The sequence below is a fragment of the Clinocottus analis genome, unplaced genomic scaffold (assembly GCF_023055335.1).
Source record: "Clinocottus analis isolate CAN_PGR_092001 unplaced genomic scaffold, fCliAna1.0.p SCAF_12, whole genome shotgun sequence".
Taxonomy (NCBI): Eukaryota; Metazoa; Chordata; class Actinopteri; order Perciformes; family Cottidae; genus Clinocottus; species Clinocottus analis.
Genome location: NW_027175843.1, coordinates 6,810,724 through 6,823,962, shown reverse-complemented (window position 1 = coordinate 6,823,962; position 13,239 = coordinate 6,810,724). Strand labels below are relative to the sequence as shown.

Sequence of the window (13,239 nt, the reverse complement as noted above, 5' to 3'; positions counted from 1 at the left end):
TCGCCATTGATGCAATTCAAAAATGATTCTTACTGAAGAATAATGTGGGAGACTTTTCCTGATACTATTGCCCGACGAGGGAACACAATGCAAATTGAGCCTTTGTCCCACTGATGAAAGCCCTTTGCATTTGCAGTATTGTGGCAACATTCATCGTGTTAGTTTTCAGGAACTAACCATTTTCTTTATTTCTATCTGAAAATGTTTTGATCAGTAGGAAGTGAGATCCAAAAAATGCACCTGCAATTACTGTTTATCGCTAGATGAGTCACCAAAGAGAATGGAACAGAGATCTTTCACCTCATACAAAAGATAAGGCCGGGGACCATGGACTGTTTATTTTGTCTTGTTTGTGAGTCAATTCTATAAACACCATCCTACACCATCCGCAAATACTCACTCACTAGAGCAAAATCAAGGTCGGAAAGATGTTTTATTTTGAAAAATGTCCGGATGCAGGATACATCGGTCTTGCAAAACCTCAGACTTAACGTGATACGTTATCCCAAAAATTAAATTTTACAATCTGTTTCCACTCTGCCAGTGTTCTGGATTAAAATCAAGACAGATGGTCTGCGATTGCCAAAAAGCTCTGAAACCCTGCTTTCATTTTCAACATCCTGTCTTTGTGAAGCTGGGTTTAAGTTACGGAGTAGACTGCACATAAAGAACACACCTCGTGTGTCCTTGTCTCCGTCACCCCGAGATGGGACCGGCTCGCTGCAGAAAAACAAGCTCGGGGCTCCCACTGATTTGGCGTAATGGTGACTTGTATTTTTATGCACTTTATATTTGATTTAATGCCAGTTGTGTTATTTTATTACGTCATATTAAAAATTATTTATGTATTATTATTTATCGCCCACACCGGTAAGGCCGTTCCGTGAAAATATTGTTTTACAACAGCTGAAATCAATTTGCAAAAATGAATTGATGACTCTTAATTTCCCGTAGGTGTGACTAAGTGTGAATGGTTGTCTGTCTGTTTGCATCAGAGCTGTGATAGTGTGGTGACCTGTGCAACCTGTAAACCTTTAAAACTAAACCTGCCTCTGCCTAATCGGCTGCTTCTTCATCTTCTTCTTCATCTTCTTCAAGTCAAAGTGGCGGATCGCAACCAACTTAATTAGGTGCATACCGCCACCTAATGTACCGGAGTGTGTGTGCAGGGTGCTATTGCTGTCTGTGAGGAATCACAACACAGATCCATCTCGCTGGCCGTCACCATGTGTTTAACCAGCGGAGAGAGAGAAGAGAGGGAGACATACAGAGGAACAGAGGTGAGATCTGATTGGATGAAGAGTGTTAAACAGCACACTTGGGCAGCTTGAGGCTGTAGCAGCTCGCTGGCCAGAGCAGAAGCAGACAGCAAGGCATGAGGAACAGACAGGAGACAGGAGCTGGTCAATGAGAACATAAGTTAATAGGGAAAAATAATAATGAATATGAATTATTAAATAGCTATAACTTTGTGATTCTGTTTAGGCCAGCAGAGAAGACTTAGCAGGCCCTAACGGCCCACCACAGCGTCTAGACTAGGAAATGGATGGATGTTTTGTTAAAAAATGTCCATGACATATGTTTATTGGTAGCGCTTTAGCTGGAAATGAAAAGTGACATGTTCAAATCCAGGACTTATTCCTGGCTGCATCGTTTCACCAAATGGAAATTCTCTGATTGTCAGACATGTTTCTTCATATTTGGGGTTTTTGAAAAACTGAATTTGAAATAAACTTCTGTGGGTTTAAAAACGCCTCAGCTGTAGAGGTTCATAGACTTCTGCTCATAAGGGGGATAAGGCCCCTTAAAACTTGTTGTGCCCTTTCCTTCGAAAATGTCATCCCTAAACAAAAAAGGGTGTATCTCTGCAACCACCAGGGCTATTTGAATAATTTAGGTGTTATAAAAAAGGTACACGTGTGAGATTTTGTTCAGATGTGTAAATATTAGTCTATATGTTACTGGTTAAGAGTAATAGACAGAATTTGCAGTATTGACAACATGACACAAAAAAAACTAAAGGTTTTAGGTCCGCCTCTAAATAAATCACTTTCAGGATGATTATTTCTTTGAAATGCAGCTGTAAGGTCCAACTCCAACCCAAATCATAACACAATATGTCAACATTCTCTCTGCAAATGTAATGTAAACCTCATCTTAAAGTACATTAGAGTACCTGTAGAAAAGTAAACTAATCAGGCTGCTCTAATCCATCACTGCTGCTTCGCCTCATTTGGTTTGACCTATTGACCTACATTACTGCTCCCACTTATGACAGACTCCTGAAAATGTACACAAGTACTCCTACTGGGATTTTGGAAAGTACAAACATACAAAAATAATGAGAACCTCATGTACCACCGTCACATCATGTCTTCTCTGTGTAGGATAAGCCAATAATGTATCTGATTGACTGTTACTGTGAGGTCTAGAGCACAGATTGCCCACCTTTGTCACCTCTTGGAGTTTCTTCTGGTGTATCACAGGTTGTGTGTTGACATGAGCTGATTTTCTCTTCTTGAACAGTTTGATTTGAATGGTTTCATTAGGCTCAAGCGACCAGCAATTTGTATACATAACCCTATAAGCCATTACCTTTTATGATGATTGACAGACAGCATTAGGAATATGTATGAGTGCTTTTAACTATAATAATACTGTTGTATGAGAAGATTCTTTTCATAATGCATTGTAGAAACGGGCATGAGAGAAAATGTTACCATCCGAAATATATTTGACTTGCATAAGTTCTTTTCTTACAATATATCAACGGTCACTACCATACAGCGTAAAATCCACATCCATCCCTGCAGTGTGTGATATCGGTTTATATCGCTAGATGGCGATGTTTGTTTGTTAATCAACATTATACCTGGACATGCACTCGCTAAATTAAAGTTCCAACTTTTTTATTCCTTCCCCCAGATTTTTATTTTATATATATATATATATATATATATATATATATATATATATATATATATATATATATATATATATGTGTGTGTGTGTGTGTGTGTGTGTGTGTGTGTGTGTGTGTGTGTGTGTGTGTGTGTGTGCTAACATACACTTCATCTATACACTTCATTTTAACAAGTATCCTCACAATTTGAGAACGTTTCATAACCTGGATTATGTCTGATTCGTACAGGTTGTAATATGTGTCTTCATCCCGTTTTATGTTGCAAAACAAATAGATTTTTAAAATAAGTCTAAAAAAAACTGTGATCTAAAGCCAACCCCAGGCTCAACAGGCTGGACTGCTCACAGTACCAGACTGAACCTTTGCTCCCAGGACTGTGTCAGAGCTGGATGACCGCACTTTGTTTCAGTCTGTTCATCAAATAACGAAAAGTCTTTTAAGTGGGAATACGATGATGCAACCTCTCCATAATAAAACCCTGTTCCATCAGTGGAGTCGTGGTTTTGGAGACGTAGTAGTTTAATAATCCCATGCCTGGCGTCCAGTTGGTGGAAATCCCCACGTGGTTTCGACTCCTGTATAAAAACTTTGGGTGCGCTGAGCCCCTGTTGTCGTGATTGCAAAGGGAGCAAAGGGTCTCACTGAGCAGCATCTTGCAAGGACGCACACGGAGCTGGCCATCCACAGCCGCGCGTAACCGCACACGGTAACCCGGGCGCATTCACACAAAAGACATAGGACTCTCCGAGCGCTGTTTTTCTCTGCGGGACTGCGGGACTGCGTTGAAGTGGAGTTTCTGCGGCGCATTGTTTGAATGGGAACGAGCGGACTGCGCGCCTTTGGACGCCGAGGGGGTTTATCATTTAGGCTGCGCTTTGTTTTGGTAGATCACGCTCAGTCTGAAGAGAACGTGGTTCGACAGAAGCGCGTCAACGACCCAAACCTCTGAGTGCGCCTGTCAATCAGAGAGATTAACTTTTTATTTAGCGCAGAAAGAGGCGTCGCTGGATAACAACCTGAACGCGTAATGACTCGAGGCAATTAGCCTCACAATCTCAGCCGCTTCTCGTGTGTTTGGGAATACAACAGATTTCATTGGCTTCTGTGGATATTTTGTGGTGTCTCACTTTTGGAACACAAGTGGATGTTCCCCCCGGAACTGGCACATTTGTAAATTAAAATAATCTTTTAAGTGTGTGTGTGTTGGACACATTCGCCTTCTCTTCCATAGTGTTTGGACTGCGATCATAAGCTCTCTTAAAATGAGCATCACCAGTGTTGCTTTGTCCTGTTTAGTGGCGTGCGTGCTCTGCGTGCGCTGCAGCTCGGTGGCCGGCACAGAGACTCAGAGCTCGCCCCAGGAGTCGTGCGCGTCCTGCGGCATCAGGACGCCGGATCAGTCGGAGCGAGTGAACATCGACTTCCTGGAGGCGGTTAAGAGGCACATACTGAACCGGCTGCAGATGAGGGACAGACCCAACATCACCCACCCCATCCCGAAGGCTGCGATGGTGACGGCGCTCAGGAGACTGCACGCCGGGAAAGTGCGCGAGGACGGCCGGGTGGAGATCCCCAGCTTTGATGGACAAGCTGCGTACAACAACGAGGTTCAGTCGGAGAACTCTGAGATCATCAGCTTCGCCGAATCAGGTAACAATCAATAATTAATTGCACGCATCCAAACCGACCCCTCGATGAACCCCGGTCACCCTTTGACTTTATGTAACAGGGAGCCCAGGGGAGCAGGTGTGTTAATAACATATAATCGCTCTCATCCAGAGATGGAATTTCATTCTCTTAAGCTTATCACGCTGATATGACTAAGCAGCAGAGATGGATGAGATGGATGATACATCGGCAGTAAAAAAAAGCCAGAAACTAATTGGATACATTGCGCTCATCATTTCCCCATAATCGTATTGCATCGCAATTCCCTCCTGCCTGCAGCAGTGCTGCTGTTCAATCTTCCTGTTTTTAGCACGATACAATTTATATAAAAAAGAAGAAGAACTGAAACCAAAGGAAGAGTCCTTAAATTACCCCCATGTGTTGTCTAGGGGATAAAAAGAACCTCTGAATCCAATTTCATCACTAAAGCTGTGCTCACACTCAATACTCCAATGTATAAAAGCCCTCTTTTAAATACGGACAAAGTCCCTCAATTGGCCATTTATCCCTTCCTCTAAGAATGTGTATCTAACTAATTCTCAGAAGTCCAAAGAGAACACCCTTCTCTCTCTCTCTCTCTCTCTCTCTCTCTCTCTCTCTCTCTCTCTCTCTCTCTCTCTCTCTCTCTCTCTCTCTCTCTCTCTCTCTCTCACACACACACACTCACACACACACCAACACCTAAAATCATCTGCAGTTGACAGAATCCAATAATTGTCAGTTGGCGCTGTAAGAACCACCCAAACTGCTTGTTTAACAAAAATAAAACATACAATTAAAGACACCAAAAGGGGATATCTTAAACACACACACACACACACACACACACACACACACACACACACACACACACACACACACACACACACCATCCTGTGTTTTCCCATTGGCCCTGCTGGTACAATTAGCCTGAATGGACTGCTAGGTCCTGCCTTCCAATGGGAATGATCTGAGCACCCTCATGACAAGGGAACAAAAGCCAGGCAATTATTAGTAGAGCACTATGGTTCCTGCTGAGCCCAACATGTCAACGTTGTGCAGGGGGGAAAAAAGCCAGGAAAACAAAAGAAATTGCTCAGAATAATGCATGAGACATTTGAGTTTGTGGGGTTCGTGGGTGGAGGGGTATGGTGTTAGTGATGGTAAAGGGGTGTGTGTGTGTGTGTGTGTGCCCATAATGCAGTGTTGCAAAGAATGCTTTTGTCGTTCTATAGGTTTGCTGGGCTCCTTTGCTTCTTCTTCTTCTTCTTCTGTTTTTTTTTTCTCCCTAGTTCTATTCTTCCTCACACCTTTGAGCCTTTGTGTGGCATTGTACCATGGAGCTGGCTTGGGTCCCTTGCTCCCTAGACCCCGTCTGCCTCCTGGCCAGCTGGCTCACGCCCCTCACCCCCCCTCGCCCCCACCCAAGATCGGATGCTGCCAGCCGGGGGGCATGGCTCAGAGGCAAGATCTCAAGACAGCTCTGAAGCCAGGGGAGCTTGCGCCCAACCCCCCCCCCCCCTCCCACCGCCCCCGAATTGAGCCAGAATTGTTGTTGTCACAGTTTAGGACAAGAAGGTCACAAACATGTTTAGCCAACAGCAGCGAGCGAGTAGGATAGGTGTGCATGTGTCGTGTTTATGTGTGGAGCAGTAAGGTCCGCCCTTTCCCCCAAGCACAGGGTTAACTGCATGCTTGTCGACCAGGGAAACTTATCTCCAGTTGCGGTGGCACAGAGGAAAGATGTCTGCCAAGCGGCCCCGGGCAGGTGCCAATCTCCTTTCTCTCCTGACATGGTCCCATGGGTTCTTGCTGAGGGATTCGATGTCTCGTATCCACGGGAGCGGAGCGCGGGGGTTCACAGGCAGGGAAAGAGGGGGGTGGGGGTGGAAGAGAGAGCGAGAGAGGGGTCGTAGGAGAAGTTTAGATCGGCGCTTCTTGATTGCTCACTATAGCCGTTCGGACCCAGTGAACTCGCGGCGAGTGGTCCAAGACACGGAATTAAGACTTCATTATAGGAGGTCATTAACTTCAGCCTGGTTCCTCCGGAGGATCAGGTTGGCAGGTTTACTTCAGGACACAACTCTTTCATGAGGAGCTGTCAGTCACGGACCTCCTGGACCTGGTCCAGGCATTTTCCACATTCAGCCACAAGTGTGTGTTTCAGCCCTCAATGGGCCTGGCTGCCTCTCTATAGCTTGTGGTCCTCTAAATGATTTATGCAACATTATTAAAAAAATGCCCCTGTAGTAAAGCTTCAGCAACAACAAGAGAGCTTAAAGCCCCATGCTCTCCATCTTCCTCGCTCACCCCCTCACCCTATGTGGAATTCCTGGAGCGTTGAGGCTCGGGCCTGAGAGACGGCCGCTCGCGTTAGAACCACCAACGCTTCGTGCCACGCCCATCGTCCTTCCACGGCGTGTGGTCTTGTCGACAGCAGCTTTGAGTAATGAGCTATGGGGCCTGCCTGCCTGCCTCCGCTGCCTCTTCCCTGAGTTGGTGGCGCAGGTGGGGACACGCTAAGGCAGTTCACGAGCCCACCCAGGTGTCCTGCATGCTGATTCTCAGTAGTCCCGTCAGCGTGGCGGGGTCAGGCGAGGCGTGTCGGGGCCAGCTCCAGATTGTTTGCAACACTAGATGACAAGAACAATTTGTTCATTCAAAGGACTTCAGTGGAAATAAGTCAAGCGGTATGTCGGCATATGCTCTGAATGCTGAGGGAGCCAAGGGATCAAACTCGTATGAAATGCTGAACCATTTCTACTGAGTTATCCTCACTGCCAAACTCTCAGAGAGGCTTAATATAACTCAAATCCAAAATAAGTAGCTTGGTTAAGTTTTGGTAAGTTTCCTTGTTAATCATCGGGCCTTACCAACATTACAGATAATATAACAAGTTGAATTATGACACCATCTAAAAATGGAAATCTCCAATGAATCTATATGCTTTAGCGCCACCCAATCAGATGCTGAGATGGGCGGGTCTTTGCAGAATGTGAGTGCGTAAAAAAATGAGTCAATCAAACGTCTGTAAATAACAGACTTTGCAACTGCTGTGAAGGAGCTCATCTGGCATGTGGATGAGAGGGCACTTCAACATGTCCAGAAAACTCTCTTGCACACCAATTACTAGTGTGCCTCATGCTGTGTTCACTGTACGACCGACAAAAGCTACAAAACGGCCAAGCCTGGGCAGCTACATTGTCGCCGAGTTGCCATTGAAGTGTCAATGTAAAAAGTTGACTTTGTAGATTGTAGATGTTAAAATGTAGCCACTTTCCAGATTCAGAAACGGTCCCTTTACATGATATGCCAGGACTTCTGTAAGGTCTGTCATGTCACAACTATCCAGTCACCAGGAGAGATGGCGCTCAAGGCACAGAGCAGACTGGGCTATAAGAGACAGGTGCTAACGTGGAGCGTTTCAGACAGTCGGTGATGCAGGCATATTCAGACAGTGTGAGAAAAATGAAGTGTTTTTTTTACGTGAAAGGATGTAAACACGTTTTAGTAAAAACCCCAGATTCAAGTATAAACTTGAAATGTGCAAAATATTTCTCTTTTAATAATGATAATCCATAAATCGCGTACATTTTCCACCAACAATGCCTATAATGAACTCGTCCCACGACCTTGGCTTCTCTTTGCCTTATGTGATGGTTATTGTGTATTGGAAAAGCAATTTGATGATCCTTGCCTTTAAGAAAATGTGATGGGTATTATACACAATGGTATGACATTTAATCAATCGATAAGCATATGGCAGATTGGTGGACAATGACAATGACATTCATAGTTAACAACTAAAAGAGCATCGAACAAAATGCCAAACCTGTCAACCCTAAGTTGCCCCCCCCCCCCCATCCCCTCTCCGAGCTCTGCGAAATGTGGATATATGGAAAGAGAACCAATCACCTTATCAACAAAGTCTTATCAACAAACAAAGTCGCCTGGAAGACTCATGCTCAGTTTCACTTCAGGCTCCATTGCCTGTCTGTTTATCACACTGTCACTATGCGCTCATTATTGAAAGATTCCCCCCATTTCTTCTACGCTTGGAGGTGTCGAGGCAAGTAAGATCGCATGGTGCTCAATGAGGTGAGGTAGCTACTTGTCCCTTAAGGGGCCTTCACGCCAGTCGCTGATTCCTCTACATCACTCACTTCTGATGGATTACAATATGTTGTCACTGTGCACTTGATTCTTTGCCCACAGGCTTTAGTATTGAAGAGGCTGATGGTTGATGTATTGCTTACTAGAGGGTTGGGTGTGTGCGTTTGCATGGTTGGGTGCAAATGTGTGTGCGTGTGCTTGAGCTCCCAGCTGACATGCTACAGAGTGGGGAGCTGGTCTGAACAGGTCCCCATGTGAATGTAAAGACGTGGTTTACAGGAGGTAGAGGCGTGAGGCGCCTTAAAGAGGCAGGGGGCGTCTTTGGTGGCCACCTGTTGACACTGATTCACACTAATCAGTCGGCAAACAAAGTCATTTAGCCGCTTTCAAAGGCGTTGCTCTGCTGGAGCGCATTGTACCAAATCTCCTGAAATAGAAACCTTTCAAGTTACCTCAGTGGTAATTTGGAAGACATCATTAGGCTTAGAGAAGGAAAAAAGAGAGAAAAAAAGTAGTGCCAGCGAGAGCCCATCGCCACCTTTAGACTCCCGGGATCTCTTCATTGTGCTGCTGTAGAAAGTGTCCAATGTCATGTAAATGTCTTTTATTTTTGCCTCATCATGCTTTTTTGCTGGAAAGCCACGCGTTTCAATGGCGGGCTGCAGCGCGGCTGTCTCCCAGTGCCTCACAGTGGGCTTTGTGCTGTCACTCTCAGGGTGCTCGCACTGGAAGAAGGGGGAAAGGGGTGGGGCAGCGTGGGGGTGGGGTTCGAGGGGTGTGTGCGTGCGGGTGGGGTGGAGGGGGACTAACAGCGAACTCAATGAACCCCCCGGGGTCCTTGGCCGTGTTCGCCACCCTCCCACCTCTTCCCACTTGCATCCTCGCTTTCCTTCGTCTTCCTTGTCTCTGTTCTCCTCCCGGTCCCTTCGTTCAACTCCTCTCTCTCTCTCTCTCTCTCTCTCTCTCTCTCTCTCTCTCTCTCTCTCTCTCTGGCCCTGTCACTTACAAAGCTGGACCCAAGGCCAACTGGGCCTGATCCCAGAACTGGCCTGTTAACAGCTGGCCTATCAGGGGCTGCCACAGAGGTCACCTGACACAGTGATTGATGGTAAAGAGAGAAAACAAGGGGAAACAGCCCTTAAAAGAAGGAGCTTTGCCCTTTTTAGGAGGGCTTTCTGCTTTGCACGCAAGTTATATGTTGTCTGTGTATGTGTTTATACAGTATGTTCCCCTTGAAATAGCACAAATGTATTTGAAAAAAATAATTGAATGGTTCACTAACTGAAAATTTCCCCAAGCTTTCAGTCACATTTCATGGCTCAGTTGTCATCGAGATAGTTCTTTCATCACGCAACCTCAGTGTGGAATTTTGGTTTTGCCTGCCATAACAACACCTGTGATCATGTGACCATACTAAGGTTATGTGATAACTGAACCATTCAATACCAAAGTCAACTAACTACTTGTTATGCCTGCATTATCTCTTTTACAACCAATGTTTCTAACCTTTACTTTAAATTATTAATGATGTGTTTGATGGCCGGGAGAATGAAGAGAATAAACCATTCCTTTTCTGTCTCCAACAGACGACCACACACCCTCTAACACGGGACTGTTCTTCCTCGTCTCCCACGAGGGCAACCAGAACCTGTACGTGTCCCAGGCCAACCTGTGGCTCTACTTCCGTGTGCTGCCAGCCGGTCCTGAGAAGGGCCTTCGGAGGAAGGTGACGGTCAAGATCCATTACCAGGAGGCTGGGGCAGCTGGCGATGCTGAGGGAGGCCCAGGAGGCGGCGGTGGCGGAGGGGGAACAGGCCGCTGGGCTTTGGTGGAGAAGCGGGTGGATCTGAAACGCAGCGGCTGGCATACTTTCCCCCTCTCCGAGGCAGTGCGGGCTGTGTTCGGGAAAGTCAGCCGGCGCCAGGACCTGGAGGTGCACTGCGAGGGCTGCGAGACAGCCGGCGTGGCCCCGGTGCTGGTGAACCCCGGAGACCCGTCCCACCGGCCCTTCCTGGTGGTGCGCGTGCGACAGGTGGACGGAAAGCACCGCATTCGCAAGCGGGGCCTTGAGTGCGACGGCACCAGCGGGGGCCTTTGCTGCCGGCAGCAGTTTTACATCGACTTCCGCCTCATCGGCTGGAACGACTGGATCATTGCGCCGGCCGGTTACTTTGGCAACTACTGCGAGGGCAGCTGCCCGGCCTACATGGCGGGTGTGCCGGGCTCGGCTTCGTCCTTCCACACCGCAGTGGTAAACCAGTACCGCATGAGAGGGATGAGCCCGGGCTCGGTCAACTCCTGCTGCATCCCCACCAAGCTCAGTACTATGTCCATGCTCTACTTTGACGATGAATACAACATCGTAAAGAGGGACGTGCCCAACATGATCGTGGAGGAGTGCGGCTGTGCTTGAGTCCACCCGCGATCCTTTGTCATCTCTGAACTTGGAACAGTCAGAAAGGCCTTTTGTACAAACAAGACGTTGTTGTACGGTACACATATACAATATATCTATACCTACTGTATATGCAAGCAGCACGCACACTGGTGCCTCTGGTACGTCTAGCAAATGCGAGTACCAGGGCCGTGTCCCTGTGTGCGTGTTTGCACGTGTTTGTGCGAGTGTGTGTATTTATCAGACTGAGTGACATGCTTGCTGTCCGAGTTGAGTCCGTCGGGGCGACAACTGGTCAGTGACGGGACGAGAAGGGAACGATTATCACCAAATGATACTTTGCTCTAGTTTGCCATTTCTAGTCAAAAAATAATGGCTCATCATCTCCTCTTGAATGAAGATAACAAGCGCTTAAGGAAAGTGACAGGATTGGCTAATGACATTATTGGCTTCACCCCAACACTCCCAACCCCGCTCCTCCAACCCACTTAAGTACATTGAGCACATGACAGACTTTTATTTTATAGAAAGCACTGACAATTCATCAGCTTATACAACTCAGAATACCAGCACTTCGCTCCTACGCCAACAGACAGTCAGACTGTCCCCTCTGGTGGAATTAGACCGGCAGCGCTTAATGCCTTGCAGGATTATACCCTCTACAGAAAGGCAAAAGAAAGTCCTCTACAGAGCTGCTGTTGTCCTTCTTGCTGTTGCCTACGGGTCTCGACCTCAACTTCCTGTTTGTCAAGACAGACGCAGGCCCTGCTACCATGACAACCAGGTGGAGGTAGATCTCATAAGTGCACTTCATTTGTGCACAGGAACGCGACAAAAGAGAGAACTGCCCCCCGAGGCTCAGTAGACGTGGGCCCGCTGGATGCGGAGACTCTAGTTTTGGCCCAGTGGGTCACCACGGAGCAGTGCAGCACTTGCAGAAACTGAAATGCACACCCTGAATAGCACTTGTATAAAGAAATGCCTTCCAAGGGGTACTGAGTGTCCTGTCCTATCGCTAAATAAGTGCCACATGAGCTATGCAATGTATAGTAACCTATACCCATACTCAACACGCTCTATTAGACTGAATTCTCTTTCCACCTGTCTATTCTTTCTCTCTCCCTCTCTCTTTCTTTTTTCTCTCTCTCTCTCTCTCTGTCTTTTTCTCTCGCTTCTGTCCACTCTTTATCAATACTTGAAATGTAATCTTTCGCTTCCTTTCCAAAGCGAATGATTGTTGTGACGTTTGCACTGAAAAGTTGCGGGATTAGTGAAACAAAAACTGCCATTGAAAAGTTATTTTTATAGAAGTAAAATTAATTTTGTTTCAAATGTATTTTACCTAATTAATGGAACCAAAGAGGCCAAGATTTTTAGCTATTGTACGAAGATGGCAAGGCCATTGAGTTACTGTGTACAATACTGTTTTTGATCATTCGCAATAGGCCTACCGCTGTATCAGGGTACGATAAATGATTTCATTCCTTAGCTCTATTTTCATTCTGTTTTGTACAATAAGCAACACTTTGTTTTTTCATCTTTTAATTCTATTTTTTTGTTTCAGTTTTCTATTTAATAAGAAAGTTATTTTTAGTTCCTGTCTAAGAATCATTTAGTCAAATCAATGCCATGTGTACAGTTTATGTCAAATAAAAAAAAAAAGTTTTTTAAAATATTTTGCAACTTTAAATTCAAGACTTTTTTCCCGCTCCTGGGTTGGGCCTATATCTGGGTGTATTTTGTTGAACAAAAAGGTGAGGCTGAAATAGTTGAGTACAGCACCCTCCAGTCTGCGTCCATACCGGTTGAAACATCTCTGTGTTTCTCAAAAGCTGCATTGCAACAGTAATTACACACTATGATTAACAGCTTCGATGGCATCCCTTAGCGGCTGCCAGCATACAGACCTTCACATACTTGCTTGATTTCTTCTTGGCTGCAGCGCCTGTTGATGTGTGTTTGCGTGTGCATGCCAGATATAATTGTGCATCGGTATCTGTACTTGAGCACATGTGTGTGTGCGTTGGGCAACTGGTGGCGTTCCTGCGGCGTGTTTTTGTGCAGCCGTGCACTCTGTTACATCACAGCGTCCACCGCCCCACACGGCAACACAACACGACGTTACTGTTTCTCATGGTAGGTTTACAGCTGCCGTCATGTC

At 46.1% G+C, this 13,239-nt stretch overlaps 1 protein-coding gene across 1 annotated transcript; it reads left to right on the top strand.

Annotated features, from left to right (window-relative positions):
* Positions 1-3,565: 3,565 nt before the first annotated feature.
* inhbb (inhibin subunit beta B) lies at positions 3,566-12,776 on the top strand. The gene is made up of 2 exons (XM_068572434.1): positions 3,566-4,573; positions 10,270-12,776. Exons 1-2 carry the CDS (start codon positions 4,186-4,188, stop codon positions 11,094-11,096), a joined length of 1,215 nt encoding a protein of 404 aa, XP_068428535.1. The 5' UTR covers positions 3,566-4,185; the 3' UTR covers positions 11,097-12,776.
* The last annotated feature ends 463 nt before the right edge of the window (positions 12,777-13,239 follow it).